At 39.0% G+C, this 24,182-nt stretch overlaps 1 protein-coding gene across 4 annotated transcripts in view; it reads left to right on the forward strand.

Moving 5' to 3' along the window:
• GLB1 (galactosidase beta 1) overlaps positions 1-24,182 on the forward strand; it is a 196,346-nt gene that overhangs the window by 105,282 nt on the left and 66,882 nt on the right. For all 4 annotated transcript variants that reach the window (XM_034404139.3, XM_034404140.3, XM_060683667.2 and 1 more), the window contains 3 exons: positions 16,386-16,536; positions 17,448-17,508; positions 18,508-18,602. In XM_034404139.3, the coding sequence (XP_034260030.3) occupies positions 16,386-16,536; positions 17,448-17,508; positions 18,508-18,602 (307 nt within the window). The remainder of the gene's footprint in view (positions 1-16,385; positions 16,537-17,447; positions 17,509-18,507; positions 18,603-24,182) is intronic.

A 24,182-nucleotide genomic window follows, 5' to 3' on the forward strand; every position in this document is an offset into this window, starting at 1 on the left:
GCTTAGTAAAAACCTTTCTTTTGCCCAGGTGGGATGTCCTTCATGAGGGGCAGGGGGTAGACGTTTTCTATTGTGTTCTAATTCCAATAGTCAACCACCAGGCAATAAGACCCATCCTTCTTCTCCTGAAATAGTACTGGGGCGGCTACACGCGGCTTAGCCGGTTGGATGAAGTCACGTTTTCAGTTTTTATCAATAAAGTCTCGTAGTTCCCCCAACTCCTGTGGGGTCATGGGGTAGATTTTTGGCTTAGGGAGTTTTACCCCAGGAAGGATTTCTATACTACAGTCTGTAGGCCAGTGGGGGGGCAGGACATCTGATGTCTTTTCACTGAACACCTCCCGGAGGTCCCAGTACTCTTATCGGATCTTTTCTTCCCCCACAATGTGGTTCGTTGCAGTCGCCGCTCCCTCGCTCGCCACTTTGGCCACACAATAGGGGTCCTCTCTTCTCTTCCCTTGTTGATTAGAGTGGATGCGCAACACACCCATTTTCCAATTTATACGCGGTTTCCATTTTTGGAGCCAGGGCAACCCAAGTAAGAGGGGTCGTTCCATGCCAGGGGCCACAATAAAACTCAGAGTTTCTAAGTGATCCCCCATCCTCATTTCAATTGGTTCGGTTACAAAATGGGCTGGGCCCACACAGCTATCGATCTGTCTACCTGACAGAATGCGATGTGCCTTTTCATCGCTTTCAATTTTAGACCCATCTGTTCCACAATGTCCAGGCTGATGACATACCTGGTGCATCCCGAATGTAGAAGGTCTAGCATCTTTCTTTGGGCCCCCGTGGATGGTACCTTTAGTTCTATTGGGATGGTCATGGGTCGGAATCTCTTTTGGTTGTCTTTTGGTTTGGCTGTCATCAGCGAGGTTCGGAGTTCCCAAATCACCCTGGTTCAGGGGAGTGAACTCAACGACTTCTACCCCTTTTAGGGTGGCTTTGCGGGATTTCGTGGGCACTTGTTGGTTCTTTTCCCTCCACTAGGGGTCGCCTTGGGTCCAGACTTAGAGAAGCACTCAGCCGCTTGGTGCCCTTCCTTTCCACATCTGAAACACGCGGAGGACTTTGGCTTGGAGCCTGCTGGTCCCACTGCGGCCTTTGGAGCCCCCTTGTGGGATGAGGAGGGTGGTTGGTTCCAGGTGCGCCCACTGCGGAAACGATCTCTGGCCAAGTCGATCTCCACATCTGCGGCCAGCATGTACCAACTCTGCAGATCCCTACGGGCCCCTCGGGAGCAGCAATCCTTGTAGACATCCTCATTTAGTCCATGTTTATAGCTCTCCAGCAGGGGTAATTCTGACCACCCTCTCATGTAGGATGCCAACTTGCGGAACTCCTGGGTGTACTCTGCCACCGATCTCCGCCCCTGATGTATGGACTTCATTCTAATTCTCGCCCTTCACTCAGCTAACGGGTCCTCAAATCGTGTTCTGAGGGCTGCCATGAATTGTTCATCATTCCTGATCAGAGGAGAATCTTCATTATGGAGTCCCACCATCCACTCAGCTGCCACCCCCTCCAGGGCCCTGGTAACGCACCTCACGCGTGTGGCATCTGACAGGCCTCCATGGCAAGGCCTGTCCCGCAGGGGGGTCCTGGGCCCCAGCAGCAGCTTGAGTTCTGGAGGTCTGAGCTGTCTCTCCCCGGCCTTGGTCTCTCTCTTCCACACAAGCAGCAGCCTCCATTTCACCCCCGGGGCATTCATCCTCCCCCCTGGCAGGCAATCCATACCTTTTATGACTCTCAGCAGTCTCTCTCAGTAGTTGCAAAGCATGAGAGATCAGAAGGGTTTTTTTGTGCTCTTGCTGCCAGGCAGCATCTCCACCTCGGCTTCTGATAGTTGTTACTCCTTGGGGGGGTCTTCTCCAGCTCCGGTAACCTCCCCATGCCCAGCAACCATTTGGCTCTCTCCGCTTTTTCCTCCAGCTGTAAATCAGCCATCCATTCTGAAGCTTCCCAGTCGGGGTGTGACGGGGAGGTTGCGGAGCCAGCAGCTCCCATTTGCTCCTGGTCGCTGTCTTGGTCAGACATTTTTTGTTCATCCCCCATGGTAGTTTTCTGGGATGGCTGTTAATTGCAGACTTTGCTTAATGACTCGGTGTGCCTCCTTTCAGTACTCAAGAAAGAAAACCCCTGAACTTCGAGTTGGCGCTGCGGCGATTCAGATGGGGAAATAGCGGGGCTCCTAGGAGCCCCGCGAAAACTCCGTCTGTCAAGCCGCCACCGGCAGGTCTGTGGATCTACCCTGTCCTGTAGGGACAGGGGGTTAGAGAGGGACCCCCTCGGACGGCCGAGAGGAATGGGCAGGTTTCTCGGGGCTGGAGGATTGCCCTCTGCGCCGGCAGCAGTGGGAGCGGCAGCCATGGCAGCTGCCTTGAGGCTGCGGCATCCGGGATAAGCGAAGTGCAGGAGGAGAAGCAGGAGCAAGGTGTTTGAAAGCTGGGTGAGTGGGATCTACCCTGCCGTGAACAGCCTTTAAATAATGGTCATCAATAAGTGTGCCCTAGCCTTTATAGCGGCTAAGAACTACTTGGGCAAAGGATTTAAAATAACTAACAAAAGGAAGATCCGTTAATGGATTATAGCACCTATTGATTGCTTTGGAATTACCGTTCCTTTGGATGGATATAAAGTTTGACATTTTTTCCTTCTGTTTAATGAGAATGGATTATTTTTGAAGAGAGAGAAAAAGAAGAGAAAATAAACAGAAACCTTTTGAAGCTATGAGAAAAGACAAGCGGAGGAAGGCAAAATGGTTGCTAGCGGAGAAGAAGTGAAAGTGCAAAGTGTGGATTGCTTGCCATTTGAAGGGGAAACTTTGTTTCTTGTTTCCCAAACTGGATTGCTTTGAGAAAAATCTAAGGAGGCTTGACTTTGGATGAACCTAATCTGTCTATTGGAGAACTTATTGATATTTAGAAAGAAGAAACTAATTGGAACAATTAAAACTGCTGATTAATGGCGTGGCAACAAAAGGGAAGGGTGTGGCAACAGAAGAAGACATGATGATACCATATATGGAACACAAAAGAACTAAATCTTTTAATCTTTATAACTATGATGATATTGAAACTGAAAAGAAAAAAAAGTCTGGACAGATTGGAGAAAGGAAAAAATTAGAATATATTGGGTAGCAAAACGAGAAAAATACTACAGTTTGATTAAAATGGATGTAATATTTTCTATGTAATTGAAGGTTAAATAATGTTAGGAGGAGTTTTCCTCCTTTTTCTTTTCTCTCTCTTGTTTTTTCTTTTTTTTTCCTTTCATTTTATTCCTCTCTCTCATCTTCTTTTCTTTCTTTTAATTTTTCTTTTTAATCTTTCCTGCTATATTTTTATTCTCTCTTATTTCTCCCTTTCTGGTTCTTCTTTCATTTTTCATTATTAATATTACTATTGTAATTAACCTGGTTAGGCAATAAGAGTACAGATCACAGAAAATCGATTTTAAAGTCATTTAAAATGTTGTTTTCCAGTGCGCTGCGTCTACACTCCATAGCTGGGGTTAGATCTGTCAGAAGAGGATCTAACCCCGGCTATGGAGTGTATCCGCAGTGCCACAAAAATGAATGTTGAGGTAAGACAACGTCTGTTCTTTATAGAAAACTAAGAGAATCTAAATGAATTTTTGAATATTAATAAGAATTGTTTATGGATTTTATAACTATTTTCAAGGCGGGAAAAATGTGATTATAAAAAAATTACAAAAAATTGAAAGACTATGAACTGAGCCTTTAAATATTAATAAGAGATTTAATGTTTATAGAAAATTGACCTTAAAGTGGTTTAAAATGTTGTTTTTTCCATAGAAAAATAAGAGAGTGGGAATGAATTTTTGAATATTAATAAGAATTGTTTATAGATTTTATAATTACCGAAAATTGCTTCTCAAAGTGGTTTAAAATGTTGTTTTTCATAGAAAAATAAGAAATAAATATGAAATGGGAGAATTTTAAAGAAAATTTATAGTTCAGGAGAGAGTAGGTGAGAAGATATTTGTTATAATGCATTATTATTTCAAATTGGTAAGTTAAAAGAAAATGCTATGAACCAGTCATATAAATGAAAAAGTTAGAAGTGAAGAGAAGTATGATTTTGGTGATTAGATGGAATAAAGCTGTGAACTAGCCATGAATAGGAAGGAGTGAAGAAAGCTTTGCTGGAAAACAGCCAACCGAGTTGTGAATCAGCTCAATAAGAGCCTTTGTAGTACAGTGGACTAAAGCACTGTTATTAACATCTGCTGCTTGCAATTACTGCAAGTTCAAATCTCACCAGGCTCAAGGTTGACTCAGCCTTCCATCTTTTCAAAGGTAGGTAAAATGAGGACCCAGATTGTGGGGGCAATAAGCTGACTTTGTATAAATATACAAAAGTATGAAGGCTATTGCTTAACGCATTGTAAGCCGCCCTGAGCCTCCGGAGAAGGGCGGCATATAAATTAAAGCCAAAAAAAAAAGATTTAGGAGGAATGGAGGTGATAATGCTGGAGAGCAATTAAAGTCAAACTGTGAATCAGTTAAACATAAGGTTAGGAGTGGAGGAGAGCATCCCTGGGAAACAGCTAATTAAGCTGTGAACCAGCCTAAAATAAATTTAGGAGGAATGGAGGTGATAATGCTGGAGAGCAGTTAAAGCTAAACTGTAATCCAGCCAACAAATAAGGTTAGGAGTAGAGGAAAGCATCCCTGGAAACCAGCTAATTAAGCTGTGATCCAGCTAAAAATAAACCTAGGAGGAGTGAAGGAGATATCTTTGAAGAACAGTAAAAGCCAGATTGATAGAAGTGGAGGAAAATATTGCTGGGGAATAGCTATTTAAGTTATGAACCAGTTAAATACCAGAATTAGTTGCAATGGAGAAGAAGCTCGTATCTAGCAAAAACAAAGCATTTTGGGAATAATAAATTATAGAGGGAAATGTAGAATAAATTTTAAGGTGAATTGATTCTGAAAGGATTTTAAGAGAGGAGTAAAATATTTTATGTTAAAACTACGGACATTAGATGTGATTTAAGAAAAATACTGATTTGATTTGGGTCTTAGAAGTAAGGAACATATATGAAATACTGATTGTTAAAATGATAAATGAATATAGCAAAGAGCTGTCTATAGCTGGAGGTTATTTAGGGTGATATAGCAGAATGCCAAATATTTAGAATAAGATGTTAGATTGAGTGATAAAAATTGAGTTTGGATTTCTTTGTGTCTTTTTCTTTTTTCCTTTTTAAGATGTTTATGGATGAAATTTGGAAGGGAGTGTGAGCAATTGTACTTATTTTATACTGGATCAAACCCTTGCTCTAAAAAGATGTATTTTATCTATGTTTAAAAATAAAAAAAAAAATTCAAAGAAAGAAAGAAAGAAAACCCCCAACTCCATTTTCATAGAGAAAGGTATTTTTACTGAGTATGAACTAAATGCAACCAAAGAAAAGCAAGGTCTGAGGCAATAGGCGTGAAAATCACATATAGAAAACATCTTTAAAACCTTTCACCCAATCGTCCAGTCAGGATTATCCAATCCACCTCCCCTCCAGGGGTCATGTGGGGTGCAGCTTCCGATGGTGCCATTCTCCTGGTATGCCACAACCGTTGACTTTGAGTGGTTATCAGCGCTCTCCCAGCTTCAGAGAAAAGCTGAGGAAAACTTTCTCCCCTCTTCTCCAACAGCTCACTTCCCCCATCCCAGACATTCAAACAGCTCCTGTTACAATGGCAGCCGAGCAAGCAAGCAATAAAAAGGTGGAGGCTGACAAATACATGGATGGATGGATGGATGGATGGATGGATGGATGGATGGATGGATGGGTGGGTAGAGTTCTGAACCCCTTAATGTATTTTTTCTAACATTCCATGGGGTTGGAAAGTATATAAAAAAGGTAATATCAGACTTTCAGAGATACTTATTAAATCCAATTTATTTTTAGTCAAAGCATGTTATATTGTAGGCAATTCCATCAGCTTTTTTCAACAAATTAACACAGAGGGATGCTAGGGTTTTGTTTCCTTGGTCACCTTGGTCTGTTATAAGATAAAATTCTTTGAATTATGCAGTCTCTTCTGAGTCTCTTAAGCTGGCTATTGTGTCAAGACGTCCATTATTCCTATCTGGTACAATTTTTTTTTTAAAAAAAAACATGTTTTATTTGCAGTTTTCTTTTCACACCATACATACTGTATTTTGTGGACAGTGCATTGACTGGGTCAAACTTTTTTAAACAATGCTAACAATAATAATACAAATAAGTATGTTTAATCCTAATCTTCCAACTTCAACAATACTATTCTCTTTATAATTCTTTATAGTTTTTCCCATTAATTAATTTAAACATAAATAACATTTCTTTGCGTCATGTATTTGTTATCCCCTACTAAATTACTAATATTTAATGTTTTAAAAATTACTCATTATTCCACCATAACTTCAATATTCCAAATGTGTAAGATAATAAAGCCAAATATTAACAATATTTAATCAATCCCGGGAGTGTATCTCAAAATCCCCACAATTTCTAATTCTTAATATTTTAAATTCACAATATACTTTAACACACTATTAATGTTGATAATACAATTAGATTACCTAATCCTAAATTCCCATCTACTAAACTTAATTTATTTTTACTTATAATAAGTTGTATTATCTGTTAATATATATACTACTATTTTCCCTATTTGTATTTTTCCATTTTATTAATATATTTTCTCATCCATCATAACCTTTTTGAAATTCCATCATTTATTGACTTTTTAGTCAGCCTTTTATCTCTCTCTTGGAATCTTATAGCTCTTTTTTTTTTTTTTTTTTGCGCCTACTGAACATTCCCTTCTGGGTGCTCTCTGTCTCTTTTTGCTGTATTATTTGAACTCCCATCCACAAAATTTCCTTTTTTAAAAAAAGAGATTTTTCTTTTTTCCCTCTAAATCTTTCTTCTTTTGAAGAGATTTTTCTTTTTTCTCTCTGTTCTATTATAAACTTTTAAGGAGTTATTTAATTGATTCCTACTTATTAATCCTTTCTCTTCTTTATTTTTAGCTTCTTGCATATCATTTTGATTTTCCCCTTCCACTGTTTCTTTTAATTTCTCATCTATTTCCTGAATATCGTATTGCTCTTCCCCACCCCCCCAGTTGGTGTGTGACTTCTACATTCATTTCTGTGTCTTTAAACAATCCCCTTGCCTCCTTATTGTTCTTTATAATTTCACACACACTTTTTAACATCAAGAATATTTCTTCATATGCCTCTATCATCCCCTGTAAATCCATTTTATAACAATTTAATAAAAATTACTCAGTATATTTCTATAGTTCCAATGTCTCAATATTTAAAAACTCCTGCTTAATAAAATTTAATCAATCCCATTATTATACCTCCAAAATCCCTACATTTATGATCTTTAAAATTCTTTAGTAATTTACATCTTATAGTTTTCCAATTATATATCTTCCCAAGTGTCCAAATTTTAAAGTCTTATTTAACTTTCCTTCTTTTCTCTTTTCTTCTATCACCTTTCTTCTTTTGTCTTGTAGAATGTTCTGTTAAATAACATTAATAGTCCAAATCCAAATTAATCCACTAGATTCCTCCAATCTTTCAGATCCATAATCCAATAGCTAATTTTAATAAAACTTAGTTATTTGCAAGTTCCTTTTAGAAATCTTCAGAACGGAAAAAAAACCTCATTAAGTATTCTCAAAATATCCAAGTCGTCTTCTAGGTCATGCCCTCTTCCAAATATTGTTACTTCTATTCTGTGTATTAGACTTTGTGGGTATTGGGTTCTCTTACACTGAATATACTACGGCTATAATGCTGTAGTACTTCTTTTCTTCCAGTAGATGGCACTCTTGTTCCCAAATCCAACATTAAACAATCTGTCAAAAACAGCTGCTCATCTGATAAATCCAGGGGGTTTAGAAATACAAATAAACAAGACAATTTCTCCGAAAATCACCTTTCAAATTGTTTAAGCTTTTTTCAGGCTTTCTGTGTTTTAAAGCTTCCCTTGGGCTTCTTTCGCCTTTGAGTGTTAGTTTTTCCCCCTCTGTGTATTTAATTGCCACTTTCTTAGGCTTGGAAGTTCTCTTTTAAAATTCTTGTAACATTGGTTAATATTTACGCACCTAATGAAAAACAAAATGAATTCCTGATGAGAATATCAAAACTACTGCGGAAAGAAAGTAAGGGTAGACTGATTATGGTGGGTGACTTCAATCTTATTCGAAGTAAATATGATACTACTAATGTAGCCCGGTATGGTGATAATGTTCAAATGAGTATATTAGATAATTGGATGATAGAAAACTGAATATTTAATACATGGCGGGAAATTAAAGGTCAAGAAAGGGCTTATACTTTCTATTCTAAGGTATATAATACATATTCAAGGATTGATTATTTATTTTATTTATTATTTATTTTATTTATTTAATTTGTATACCGCCCTTCTCCCAGAAGGGACTGAGGGGGGTGAACAGCCAAAATTAAAAAACATACAAATACAAAAGTTAAGATAATTAAAAAGAATTAAATCACTAGCTTCCCAATTTAAAACCCCCAAATCCATAAAATTTAAAATCCCAATTTAAAAAACTATTTAGGCTAGGCCGGCTTGATGGAATAAAAACGTCTTCAGGGCTTTACGGAAGGTACGGGATCAATCGTATTCCAGGAGGTAGCTCATTCCACTGGGCGGGTGCCCCCACAGAGAAGCCTCTCCCCCTGGGGGCTGCCGGCCGACATTGCCTGACCGACGGCACCCTGAGGAGGCCCTCTCTGTGAGAGCGTATTGGCCGGTGGGAGGTTATCGGTAGCAGCAGGCGGTCTCGCAAATACCCTAGCCCTAAGCCATGGAACGGTTTAAAGATAAGAACCAACACTTTAAAGCGCACCCAGAAGACCACCGGGAGCCAATGCAGCTCACGCAGGAGAGGTGTTACGTGGGAGCGCCACGTCGCTCCCACAATCACCCGCGCGGCCGCATTCTGCACCAGCTGGAGCCTCCAGGTGCTCCTCAGGGGGAGCCCCATGTAGAGAGTGTTGCAGTAGTCCAGACGTGACGTGACCAAGGCATGAGTGACTGTGCACAAGGGGTCCCGATCCAGAAAGGGGCGCAACTGGCGTATCAGGCGAACCTGATAAAAGCCCCCCTGGCCACGGCCGTCATATGCTCTTCTAAAGACAGCCGTGTGTCCAGGAGGACGCCCAAGTTGCGAGCCCCCTCTGTGGGGGTCAGTGACTCGCCCCCAATAGCCAGCGATGGCACCAGCTGGCTATACCGGGATGCCGGCATCCACAGCCACTCAGTCTTGGAAGGGTTGAGCCGAAGCCTGTTCCTCCCCATCCAGACCTGCACGGCCTCCAGACACTGGGACATCACTTCGAGGGCATCATTGGGGTGGTCTGGGGTGGAGATGTACAGCTGAGTGTCATCAGCGTACAGATGGCATTGCACCCCAAAACCACGGATGATCTCACCCAGCAGCTTCACATAAATGTTGAACAGGAGCGGCGAGAGGACCGACCCTTGCGGCACCCCACAAGCAAGGCGCCTCGAGGTCGACCTCTACCCCCCTGCCAACACAGACTGCGACTGGTCAGAGAGATAGGAGGAGAACCACCGCAACACGGTGCCTCCCACCCCCAATCCCTCCAGCCGGCGCAGCATGATACCATGGTTGATGGTATCAAAAGCCGCTGAGAGGTCTAACAGGACCAGAGCAGAGGAACAACCCCTGTCCCAAGCCCTCCAGAGATCATCCACCAATGCGACCAATGCCGTCTCCGTGCTGTACCCAGGCTTGAAGCCGGACTGGCACGAATCTAGATAGACGGTTTCATCCAGGTACTGTGGGAGCTGTCGCGCAACCACACTCTCCACAACCTTCGCAACAAAGCGAAGGTTGAAACCGGACAGTAGTTTGCCAAAACGGCCGGGTCCAGAGAAGGCTTCTTGAGGAGGGGCCTCACCACCGCCTCTTTCAAGGTGGGAGGTAAGAAACCCTCACTCAGAGAAGCATTTATAATCCTCTGGAGCCAGCCTCGTGTTACCTCCCGGGTGGCCAGTACCACCAGGAGGGGCACGGGTCTAATAAACTTGTGGTTGCGTTTAACCTCCCCAGAATCCTGTCCACGTCCTCAGGAGTCACAGGGTCGAACTCATCCCAGGTAACATTCTCAAGACCAGCCTCAGTCACCCCGCCGGGATCTACCTAGTCAGAGTCCAGGCCTTCCCAAATCTGAGCGATTTTATCGTGCAGATACTGTGCAAAATCCTCAGCCTGCCCTTGCATTATATTATGGTGTCAAGAGATTTACTTAATAGAGTTGGAAAAGTTGATGTAGGGATATTTAAGGAATTAGATCATGCAAATGTAATTATGGAGTTGAATATATATACTGAGAAAAAAGAAAATAATTGGAGGTATGATGCTAAATTGTATAAAAACGAAGAAGACAAGAAAAAGAATGATTGAAATTTGGGAGGAAAATTGGAAATGGAATGATAATGATGAAGTGAATTATAATGTGGTATGGGATACAATGAAGGCGATTTTTCGGGGTGAAAGTATAAAACTGTCATGTAAAAAATATAAAGATAAAAAAATGTAAACGGAAGGGAAAAGAATACAAGAATTAGAAAATGAATTTTCAAGAACTAAAAATAAAAAAATTGGGGAAGAACTGAGACAATTAAAAGATAAGCAGGTAATTGAAGATATTGAAGTTGTTAAAAAGAATTTAATGTATTTGAAAAGAGAATTTTTTGAATTTGGTAATAAGAACTCTAAATTATTGGCAAGGATGGCTAAAGATAAGAAATGTAGAAGAGAAATTGGAATATTAATAGATGAAAAAGGTAAAAGATGTAATAAGAAAAAAGATAAATGTGAGATTGTTAGAAATTTTTTTCAAAAACTTTACTCTAAAAAGGAAATAGTAAGAAATCGAAGGACTTTTTGAAAAAATATGATCATAGAAAAATAGAAATGGAATATAAGGAAAAAATGGAGGGAAGTATAACCCAGCAAGAAATTATAGGAATGATCCAAAAATTAAAATTGGGGAAGGCACCAGGTGAGGATGGGTTGCCGGCAGAATTTTATAAGGAATTTAAAGGCATAATAGTGCCAAAATTAGAAAAATTGTATAATAAAATTTTGCATGGTGCAGATATTCCAGTGTCTTGGAATAGATCACTGATTTCTTTGATTCCCAAACCAGGAAAAGATTTAGAATTGGTAGAATCTTATAGACCTATTTCCCTAATAAATCAGGATGCAAAAATATTTACAGCTATTTTAGCGAATAGATTAAATAGCTTTATAGACAAATATATAAATGGTAATCAAGTAGGTTTTGTGAAAGGTAGATATATGTCAGACATAGTTAGGAGAGTTTTGAATATTATAAATATTGCAGAATATAATAAGGATAGAATAGGAATATTAGCGTTGGATATATTTAAAGCATTTGATTCAATTCAGTGGGAAACGATTATAGAATTGATTAAGGCTTATGGATTTGGAGATAAATTTACTCAAGTTATTTCAAAATTATATCAAAAAGGGGTTGCTAGGGTAAAAGTGAATGGGATTTTAACAAAAGAGATAATTTTGGAAGCGGGTACAAGACAAGGGTGTCCTCTATCCCCAATATTGTTTTTACTAGCTATGGAGATCTTAGCAGTAAAAATAGAAGAAGACGAAAATATTATTGGATATAAAGGTGTTAAAATTTATTTGTATGCCGATGATACCCTGATTGTAATGAAAAATCCAGAAAAAGATATCAAAAAGATTAAGATGCATTTAGAGGAATTTGAAGAGTTTACTGGATTATCTATAAATTGGGCTAAATCAGAAATGTTATTAAATTGGGATATAAAAAAAGGAAAAGAGAAATTTAAAAATCAATTCGGAATAAAAGTTAAAGAAAATATAAGATATTTAGGAATAATATTATCAACAAAGATAAATGAAATGAAAAAGTTGAATTATGACAGACTGATAAGAGAAATTGATGAGAAAATCGGGAAGTATAAGAAATTAAATTTCTCTTGGTTTGGGAGAGTGGCATTAAGTAAAAAGATGTTATTACCGAAATTCAATTTCCTATTTGAAATGCTCCCAATATATATCTGAAAAGGATATGGAATTATATCAAAAGAAAATTGACAAATTTTGTAATGGTGATAAAAGGTCTAGGATAGTTTAAAAATTAATGTATCAAAATCAAAAGGAAGGAGGTCTTGGGATATCTAAATTGATTAATCCTTTCAAGTGAGAACTGTAGTTAAAATAATTGTTGGTCAAAACGAACTATGGGGAAAATTGGAGTTGGGAGAAATTGAAAAATGGGGAAGAATATATTTTATGGAGAATATAGCGGAAAAAATTAAAGTTAGAAATGATTTGTTAAATAGTTTGTTGAAAACTTGGAGTAAATTTGACAGAAAATTGATTCCAGACAGATTACAATTGGGGAAGTTGGAAGATGGGGATTTTCCCATAAATTTAAATAGGGAGAGGAAACAGGTGTTAAAAGAGGAAAATCTGGAAGGAATAAAAGAATGGATAAATGTGGTAAGAGATGATTTTAAAAAAGAGGAAATATATGAAAAGTGGAAATTGAATTGGTGGGAGAAGATACAGGTTAATAATTGGAATAAGAAATATAAGGATAAAACGAGGGCAGAAAGGTTAAAAATGGAATTTGAAGAAATAGTATCCCAATTAGGAATGGAAGAAATTGGAATTAAGGGATTGGTTAGTAAGGTATATAAAATTATTAATTTGGATAGTAATTTACAAATGGTGATGAAAGATAATTGGGTAAAAGATTTAGAAACAGATATTACAGAACAGGAATGGATTTTGAATTGGAATAGTAGAATAATGAGGACCTTATCAATAAGACTAAAAGAGCATAGTTATAAAGTTATCTGGAAATGGTACCTGTTCCCAATAAGATTATATAAAATGAATAAAAGTGCTAGCAAATTATGTTGGAGATGTAAAGTGGAGAATGGGATATACGAACACATGTGGTATGGATGTCGTAAAGTGAAGAATTTTTGGTTACGAATAGAAGAATTTAGTAAAATAATTAAAAAGAAGGTAAAGTTGGGAGTAGATACCATCCTTATATTAAAGTTGAATGATAAGGTGTTAACAATTGATGAAAGAGAGCTTGTAAGGATATTGGTCATTATGGGACGAATTGTGATTGCAAGATACTGGAAATTGAATATTGAATACAAAATAAATGAATGGTTCAGAGAAGTTTGGAAAATTGCTCTTAATGATAAGTTAACGTGTGATATAAAATTCAAAAAAGGACTATTGAAAGAAAATATATTTTGGAGGATATGGCAACCATTTGTGGACTATGCAATCGGGAACTTGGAAGAAATAATGCCAGTGCCAATGCAAAGAGAATTTTGGAAGATCTGAAGATGAAGAAAAAATTCTTCCACTTCTCCCTATTTTGTATTATACACTGGGTGTGGTTTTGTGTTTTGTGTTTTGTCTTTAATTAAAAAAATTTTAAAAAAATATTGTACTTAAATTAGGGCTTTAGAGTAAAAGTTGGTAATTATCTCATCCAGTTTCAATGCTCTGTCCACAATCCATTCTAGTGCAAATCTTACAGTCCTATTTGTCCCAGCTTTGTGACTGCCAAAAATGGCCGATGTCCCTGCTGCTGTTTAGGAGAGCTAGCTTCGGACCTAACAAGGAAATTGCGAAGCCCTCTCCTTCCTTCACTGCCCCTACAAGGCGGCTATGACCCGTAGGGTCTCCTGACAGCAGTTACCGGCTGGATTTCACGAAGCTCGGCGGAGCTCACTATTTTCCAGCTACTCTCGCCACAACATCAACTGGAAGCCTGGTACAATCTGTACAAGAGTGAACATGGAAATTATAAATTCCCAATCTCTGAAGTTTTTAAAGCAAAACATCAGAGATTGGTTTTCCATCATCATCATCATCATCATCATCATCATCATCATCATCATCATCATATCTTCATTTTTAAAATGTATATGCTACCCAACTGACATTACAGAGGATTGGACCAAATGATTCTTGTAATTCCTTCCAAGTCTACAATTATGTGATTATGTGATTTCTATTTGATATTTGCTTCAATAGCATCCTCTACTAAATGTTAAGGAGTAAGCTTTGTGTACAGTTCTTTACATAGATGATCATCTGAAGTCCTCCAAAGTCGGCATGCTGAGATTTTTTCCTCCTGCCGACAAACAGCTGATTTTGCCACCAAAGCTGGTTCTTTGGCAGTATGCTCCCAGATTTGAACAATAGCAACCAAAGACAATCTTCAGACAATCATGGACATACCTGAGAAGAAAAACCTTGATCATTGCAATTTTCTATACGAACAGCCGGGGGGTGGGGAGGTGTTGGGTCTCCATTTTTTCCTTTAAGTATTTATTTGTTTTAAGCACACCTCAGTTTTAATTGCTTATTTTTACATTTCCTTTTTTAGATTGATTTTTACTTTTAAATGTTAATTGATTGAATGCTGATTTATTTGAAACCCTTACTGGATTTCAAACTGATTTTTTTGTGTTTTCTTTTACTGCTTTATTATGCTGCTGTAATTCACTTTTGCTTTCTCTGTATGGAAGTTGACAGAGATTACCTGGATAGTAAAAGTGATCTGATGTGATTTAAAATTGTATTGGATTTTCACTTCATGGATTTTGCATGTTATTAATTTTTAAAAGTTCTGATCTATTTTTTTTCCTTTGATGGAAATTTACCTTTCCCCCCACTTATTTTTATTGGGGAAAGATTATCTCAAAATTCTCTGAGGCTATTTTGTTATGATGCTTCTCCTGTTCTTGAGAGTAACTGTTTGAGTCTGGCTGTAAAAGATCAATTACATAAGAGTTTTGGATTGTATCTAAAATACTAACAATGTATCAATTTAAGGATAAAGCTTTTGGGAAGCCTTTGGAAAAAAACGCTTTTCAACTTCCAATTTCAAATTGAAAATTTAGATTGAAGGTTTGATAAAATAACAATGGTTTTAAATAAACCTAAAGATAAACTGAACTTATAATTGGCTGAATTGGAATTTAATTTATTGCTGTCAGATTTGAAAGAAAAGGAGTTTGGTCTGAAAGCTGAAAGCTAGTTAGAAAAGTCGGAAAGGGGCATGGATTCTAAAGTTGACAGAAGCGATGAATGATGAACTGGATTTTGCTAAGATGATTGATGGAGGTTGTGGAATATATTTATTATATCTAATTTGAAAACAAAGAGAAGTTGCATTTTAACATGTAGAATGGTTTTTTTAACAATAAACAACACAGTAGCCACAACACCGACTTATCATTTAGGGGAATGGAATCCAATTGTTGAGAAAACTCCCAGTTAAAATTTTAGGGAAAAGCATTCTTATTAAGAATCAGTCGAGAATATTTGATCCTGGACAGACCAGAGACAATGATTTTGGTGGTTTAGGTTAGATTAGAAGCCGTTATGGAATTTCTGCAAGTAAAATACAATAGAGTGTTGACAGAGGGCTTTGAAGTTTAACTCTGTTGTTGCTTGTACCTACTAATTTTGCATTTATAGTAGATAGATGTCAGGTCAAATAAGTGGGGTAAGCAGAGTTGTAGAAGTTCATAAATTATGTGCCTGTTTTGCTGGGGAGGTAACTATTATTCTTGAAATATATTGATAGGTTTTCAACTAGAAGAGACAATTTATGTGTATGTCTGTTTTTTTCTTTTTATGCACATTTATTTTCTTTTTTTGTCTTTAGTTTTGCTTTATTTTTGTATTTGTTTTTCATTTCTTGGAATTTGTATTTTAACATTCTGAATAAAAATAAATTATTTAAAAGATGATCATCTGTACATTACCTGTAGTTAATAAGAGCAGTATTCAATATGTATGAAAGATTGTGTGGTGGGCTGGTTAAGTTACCAAACCTTGAGTAGGAAGACTTTCTTGTTCTTCATTAGGCAAAGAAGCATTGGTGACTTTGGACCAATCAGTCTCAGATCAAATCAGCATTAGTTCTGTGATGAACCAACTGAAGAACAAAACCCCTTGAGTTGTGCATTGACAGCTTTGCTTATGTGAACCAAGCAACCCAATGCAAATACACAGGCCTGTAACATAGTTTTATATGTGAAAGAAGTTCTCTGAAAAAGGCCTGAAACATTTTCAGAATTATTTTTTAATCATTCTTTCCGTGTTTATTTGCAAAAAAAAAAAAAAAGGAATATAGGTAGTAATTGCAATAATTTTAAATGCAATTCTATTGCTGTTGAACTAGTGAGCTTTTTGAAAATTTCAATTAAAAACATGATAGTAACATATGGGGTATTTGCAGGTATGTTCCATGGAACTTTCACGAACCTGAGCCAGGAGTTTACAACTTCAGAGATGACAGGGATCTGGTGTATTTCCTGAAACTTGCTGATGAGATTGGCTTGTTGGTCATATTGAGAGCGGGGCCTTACATATGTGCAGAATGGGACATGGTAAATATTTTCCTGCTTATTCGTGTTGACTTGCCCTTACATGGTAAAATCTGAAAAAATAATTTCTAAATCACAAAAAATTCCTGTTGAATGTAAGGAAATTTCAAAATCAATATTTTGAAATACCCTAATTACACTAAATCAGTGGTTGTAAAATATGTGATTTTCAGTTTTGTCTAACTGAAATATTGAACCTTAAAGAGAAATTTGGAATACAATTTTATGTAGTTTATGAATTAGACTTTACTTTTGCAATAGGCTTCTCCATGGAATCAGATTCACTTAGATGTATGGAAGTATGTATGTACTACAGTATGCATGCATTTAACAGATTTATATGCCAGCCCTACTCATACACAGTAATTGTGATTATTGAGTGGCTGGATAGAGATATATGGTTATTTATTTAATAATCATAAGCTATAAATATTGACATTTTCTTTTCTAAGGAAGAAATTGCAATAATTATTTACTTGGGGCAAATTAAGATATGAACTAAAACTATTTTGTATCCTTTGTTCCAGTTGAGGTGGGAAGGATATCTTAGATCTGCATTTTTTTAAAAAAAAATTTTGACAAGAACCACATAATGTTAATCCAGGTCATTTTTATGCTCAACTGTAATTTTTGAATTATTTTGTATATTTGGAATGAGGGAAGGACCTAAAAAATTCAATATATGCTTAATCAGTTCTGCTGACATATGTGTTCTGCGGCAATATATGCCGATATATATTGATAAGTTTAAGAGAAACTTTGTTTAATAACATATTCTGCTAAACATGAGAATTACTTATGAGAACAGAGCTTATGTGGTCTTAGAATTGTTCCGTCTTCCCATTTTTATGGATTTATTAGATTGGATACTCTAGGAAGAATATATATATATATATATTATTCTGACTTTATAGGGTGGTCTGCCTGCCTGGTTATTAGAAAAAGAATCAATTGTTCTTAGATCTTCTGATTCAGGTAAGAAAATAAAATAACAAAATATATTATGATATCTGTAGTTATATGTGATGAAAATAAAATTAGGTCCTGGAAATTTGTGTTTGTGATCCCACAATTTTGCGACCATTCAGATAAATATAATACAGGTAGTCCACAATTTACAATTGCAAATTGGGATTAGAGCTTTCATCACCAAGCAATTAGGTTGTTAAATGAGTTGTGTCTGATCTTTCAAACTTTTTTGCCATCATTAAGCAAAGTACACAGCTGTTAAGTGAATCTAGCTTTCCCCATTGCTGCTTGTTAGGAGACCCCTGGTTGTAAGTATAAGGGCCGGTCAAAAGTCACTTTTTTTAGTGCTGCCATAATGGTACTTCCAAGAATTTTGGTTTACTTGCATCTGAACCTTCTCTGGAATGATCTAATGAATATGGTATTTTAAATTAGGAGCCTGAGTGGCATAGGAGGCTAATGCCTCCTACTAAGGCAGCATTTAACATCCAGCTGCCAGCAATTACTGCGAGTTCAATTCTCACCAGGCTCAAGGTCGACTCAGCCTTCCATCTTTTCTAAGGTGGGTAAAATGAGGACCCGGTTTGTGGGGGCAATAAGCTGACTTTGTATAAAAATATACAAAAGTATGAAGGCTATTGCTTAACGCATTGTAAGCTGCCCTGAGTCTCTGGAGAAGGGCGGCATATAAAAATAAATAAAAATAAAATAAATAAATAAATAAATAAATATGAATGGATTACTTATAATATTTTATAATCAAATGAAACAAACAAAATGTTAAAAATTATGATATTTATGTAGTTATTTACCAAGTACATCTAAATTATATTAAAGTAACCAAAATATCTTTACAATCCCCAAGGCATGTCACAACTTTTGAGCACCTCTAATATTTGGAAATTGAAAGTTGAAAAATTTGACACTTCCTAAAAATTGCTTTGAGATGTATGTGTATAGACAGCTACAATGAAATATATAAATACTCTGTTATATTTTTTTCAGACTATTTAGCAGCTGTAGGAAGATGGATGGGGGTCTTATTACCAAAGATGAAGCCTCACCTTTATCAGAATGGGGGCCCCATTATTATGGTGCAGGTAGAATTTTGTTGAATAATGTTAAGTTCTACAACTTTCAAACTTAAGAATGTTTTGTTTTTTTAAAGAAAGATACTGAATAAAATTAGTGTATTTATTTGGAAATGTAATTCCTAAACCAGTCTCTTAGAGTTTTTGGATTTCAGTCCTGTAAAAAGTTGGGTAGACTCATCTGATAAGCATCAAGTTAGTAAATATTGCACTAAAACTTTTACCATTTTAACTGGATACTCATTTTTGATCACTTACCCATTTATATAATTAATATACAATCTTCATGCTGAAGTGGTTATTTAGAAATCCTTTAGACTTATGAATTGATTTTTGTTTAAGCAGCTAGTGCTGAAAAATGCTAGGTCCATTAGTGTCATATCTGCAAATTCATACCAATTCAGTTCATTTTTTATTTTCTAGATTTTATTCATACATTAATTCATCGTAGTTTCTAAATTATTAGGTCTCATTCCAGTGAAATAGTGGGTATAATTTCTACAAATCTGATCTACAATCTCTTTCATTGCTATAAAATGTGTTCATTTTTCTTTCTCAAAATTAAAGCTTATAAATTAGGCTGATGTCTGAAAAATTCATACTCTGATAGATGAACTTTGATAATGTCTGCAGCTATGAAATTCTGAGAAAAATGTCTTCAGATCTGCATCTGACTAACAAAACCTTAATATGGCATTGACCTCATAACAAGAAAGCATTTCAGGAGAATTCAAACTTAGCACCTTTTGAAATTAGCTCAGATCTGTGATACATTCTCACCTATTTCTCACCTTGGATTGGATCTCACCGTATGGATTGCCTGCCAGGGGGGAGGATGAACACCCCAGGGATGAAACGGAGGCTGCTGCTTGTGTGGAAGAGAGACCAAGGCCGGAAAGAGACAGCTCAGGCCTTCGGAACTCAAGCAGCTGCTGCGGCCCAGGGCCCCCTGCTGGGCAGGCCTTGCCACGGAGGCGAAGCAAGCCCAAAATTCCCTTACTATCAGTAAGATACGGGGGAAATCCAAAAGGACTGGGATTCTTTTTAACCCAAGTGTGGAACCACAGGCAGGACTGGGAGGAGGATTTCCCCTCAGATGCCGTACGCGTGAGGTGCATTACCAGAGCCCTGGAGGGGGTGGCAGCTGAGTGGATGGTAGTACTCCATAATGAAGATTCTCCTCTGATCAGGAATTATGACCAATTCATGACAGCCCTCAGAACATGCTTTGAGGACCCATTAGCCGAGCGAAGGGTGAGAATTAGAATGAACTCCATACATCAGGAGTAGAGATCGGTGGCGGAGTACACCCAGGAGTTCCGCGAGTTGGCACCCTACATGAGAGGGTGGTCAGAAGTACACCTGCTGGAGAGCTATAAAGATGGACTAAATGAGGATGTCTACAAGGATTGCTGCTCCCGAGGGGCCCATAGGGATCTGCAGAGTTGGTACGTGCTGGCCGCAGACATGGAGATCGACTTGGTCAGAGATCATTTCTGCAGTGGGCGCACCTGAAACCAACCACCCTCCTTATCCCACAAGGGGACTCCAAAGGCTGCAGTGGGACTGGCAGGCTCCAAGCCAAAGCCCTCCGTGTGTTTCAGATATGGAAAGGAAGGGCACCAAGCGGCTGAGTGCTTCTCTAAGTCTGGACCCAAGGCGACCCCTAGTGGAGGGAAGAGAGCTGACAAAGCACCTGTGAAGCTGCCCTAAAAGGGGTAGAAGTCGTTGAGTTCAGTCCCCTGAACCAGGATGAGTTGGGAAATCCGAACCTCACCGATGACAGCGAAATCAAAACCGATTCTGACGAGGACCTCCTGGTAAGTCATGGCCATCCCAGTAGAACTAAAGTTACCATCCACTGGGGCCCACCGGAAGATGCTAGCCCTTCTAGATTCGGGATGTGTGTGTCAGCTAGACAGATCGGTAGCTGGAGGGGGGCAGCCCATTTTGTAACCGAACCAATTGAGATGAGGATGGGGGATCACTGAACTTTATTGTGGCCCCTGGCATGGAACGATCCCTCCTACTTGGGTTGCCCTGGCTCCGAAAATGGAACCCATATAAATTGGAAAACGGGCGTGTTGCGCATCCGCTCTAATCAACAAGGGAAGAGAGGGGAGAACCCCTATTGCATAGCCAAAGTGGCAAGCGAGGGAGCAGCGACTGCAATGCACCACACTGTAGGGGAAGAAAAGATCCCAAAAGAGTACTGGAACCTCCAGGAGTGTTCAGTGAAAAGGTGTCAGATGTGCTGCCCCCCCACTGACCTCCAGACTGTAGCATAGAAATCCTTCCTGGGGTAAAACTCCCTAAGCCAAAAATCTACCCCATGATCCCCTGGGAGTTGGGGGAACTACGAGACTTTATTGATAAAAACCTAAAACTCTGCTTCATCCAACCGGCTAGGCCACATGTAGCCACCCCGGTACTATTCCGGGAGAAGAAGGATGGGTCTTATTGCCTGGTGGTTGACTATCGGAATTTGAACACAATTTGCATAGAAAACATCTACCCCCTGCCCCTCATGAAGGACATGCTATCCCACCTGGGCAAAGGAAAGATTTTTACTAAGGTGGACTTGCGGGAGGCGTATTATAGAGTTTGGATTAAGGAAGGTGATGAATGGAAAACTGCCTTCAACTGCCCACTGGGATGTTTCCAGTTTCAGGTGCTCCCTTTCGGACTGCAAGGAGCCCCTGCAGTGTTCATGCAACTGATCAACGAAGTACTGCACGAACACCTTTACAAGGGGGTGCTGGTCTACCTTGATGACATCCTTATTTACACTGTGACCATGCAGGACCATGTAAAACTGGTGAGAGCCGTCCTGAAAAAAACCTAGAGCTGCTGAACTGTATGCTAAGCTATCAAAATGCGAATTCCACCAGACTAAAATTGACTATCTGGGGTACTGCATTTTGCATGAGGGGATAGAAATGGATCCAGAAAAGGTCCGGGCCATGTTGGAATGGCCTCCCCCACACACCCGTAAGCAACTACAAAGTTTCCTGGGTTTTGCTAATTTCTATCGACAATTCATCCCCTCATTTGCAAAAATTGCCTTACCGATTACTAACCTTCTAAAAACAAAAGGAGAGGAGAGGCCAAAACCCTCCCAGCCTCTTGAGTGGACTATGGAATGTCAGGCGGCTTTTGAAAAACTGAAACATCTGTTTGCTGCCGAACCTGTCCTTAAACATCCTGACATGGAAGCCCCGTTTGTTGTTCAGGCTGACGCCAGCGATGTGGCCGTCGGGGCGGTGTTACTCCAAGCAAATGCTGAGGGGAATTTACAATCCTGCGCCTATACCTCTCGGAAATTATCTGAGACCAAGAGGAGATGGGCCATATGGGAGAAGGAGGCTTTTGCTGTTCGTTTGGCGCTGTTAGCCTGGAGGCATTTCCTGGAAGAGGCGAAGCACCCCTTTGAAGTGTGGACTGATCACAAAAATATTGGCTTTAAAAACGCCACAAAAACTGTCGCCTAAGCAAGTTTGCTGGGCCCAACACTTTATCCGATTTAATTTCTCCCTGCGCTACCTTCCTGGAGGGAAGAACTTTATGGCAGATGCCCTCTCAAGACTGCCTCAATACAATAGCGTTCGAGAGGAAGTAGCGAGCTGCCCCATATGTGCTTCAGCAAAGAGGCCTCCTGGGAAACCATCTGGGCTGCTTCAGAGTGTAGCCAGGCCGGGAGCCCCATGGAGGGAAATCTCCATGGATTTTATTGTTGAGTTGCCTGAAAGTGAAGGGAATAAAGTCATTTTTATTCCAAATATCCTTATAAACCTTAATCTTGGAGCTGTAGTCATGTTCCTGGATCTGTAATTATCTGTTACCTTATTCTGTTTTTCTTGTAGGAATAATGTCTTTCTGCAGGAGGGCTGAATGTCAGCCTCCACCTTTTTATTGCTTGTTTGCAATAAAAGGAGGGAGGGGGGAGCTGTTTGAATGTCTGGGAGAGGGGAAGTACGCTGGTGGAGAAGAGGAGAGAAAGTTTTCTTCAGCGTTTTCTCTGAAGCTGAGAAGAGCGCTGATAACCACTCAAGGTCAACCGTTGTGGCATACCAGGAGGATGGCACCATTGAATGCTGCACCCCACATGACCCCTGGGGGGGAGGTGGATTGGATAACCCTGACTGGATGATTGGGGAGAGGGTTTTAGGGATGCTTTCTATATGTGATTTTCGCACCTATTGTCTCAGACCTTGCTTTTCTTTGGTTGCATTCAGTTCATACTCAGTAAAAGTACCTTTCTCTAGTTGGGGTTTTTCTTTCTTGAGTACTGAAAGGAGGCACACCTGACATTTACAACCTTAATGTTGTCTACAAGCCAGGACGTGAAATGTATATTAGTGATTCCTTGAGTATACCTTGAGTGATCATGTGACACTCGGAGGAGAACATGAGCATCAGACAGTCTGCTGGTTGCAACAAGGAACAAGCTTTTTTCACCGAAGTTAATCAAGCAGGCTATTTTAATGTCTTTCAGAGATGAGATCGCCGTACAAAACGGGATCTTGTACAAGGGCCCAAGAGTCATAGTGCCTAGGTTAATGAGAGCAGAGATGTTATTGCGCACACACTCAAGCCATATTGGCGGAGGGGCATGCTATAGATAAACCCATGATACTGGCCCAACATGCAGGGTGAAATCAAGGACTTTGTTAGCAATTGTTCCACCTGCAATGAATATGCATATTCACAACAAAGAGAAACCATGATGTCAAATGAGATACCATCACATCTTTGGCAGATTGTTAGCATGGACTTATTCAACTATGCAGGAAAAGAATATTTAATATTAGTTGATCATTATTCTGACTTTTGGGAAATTGAAGTCCTCACGGACTGTTCGGCTGAGACTACCATTAAGAGATGCAAAACTCAGTTTGCACGTTATTGCCAACCAGATAAAGTGATCTCAGATAATGGTTCTCAGTTTACGAGTTTACAATTTAGGAAATTTGCCGCTGAGTGGGAATTGGAGCATGTGACCTCTTCACAGCATCATCCACAAGCTAATGACAAAGCTGAATCAGCTGTGAAGATCTCTAAGAATCTATGTAGGAAAGCTCACAGTGAAGATAAAGATCCATGGAAAGCCATTCTACATTGGAGAAGTACTCATCTGAGGGCATGGACAGTAGTCCAGCACAGAGACTGATGGCAAGGAGACTAAAGACATCACTACCAGCGGTCGACAGGCTGCTTGGTGATACAAGGGATTCCAGAAAAGTTAAGGCTGAAGAGAGACAAGCAGTCAAGGCAAGATATGACAACTTAGCTAGAGATTTGCCAGAATTGAAGATTGGGGAATGGATTCATATGAAACCACCGCCTGGAGATTGAACAGATCACTGGAAAATGGTAGCTGCTTACAACAAGTAGCTCCATGTTCCTATTTAGTGGACATTGAAGGAACCTTATATTGTCATAATCGGGTAGACTTGTGTGTAGCTGAGCGGCCAGATTTTACATATCCTGTGAACAGGCCAGATGTATCTGGTATTACCATGCTGCACTTAACCCATGGACAATGAGGAATGCACAGGGATGGGGCCTCAGATTAATGTTGATGAGAGC

Source organism: Pantherophis guttatus, chromosome 4, assembly GCF_059756535.1.
Source record: "Pantherophis guttatus breed Tessera chromosome 4, ASM5975653v1, whole genome shotgun sequence".
Classification (NCBI taxonomy): domain Eukaryota; kingdom Metazoa; phylum Chordata; class Lepidosauria; order Squamata; family Colubridae; genus Pantherophis; species Pantherophis guttatus.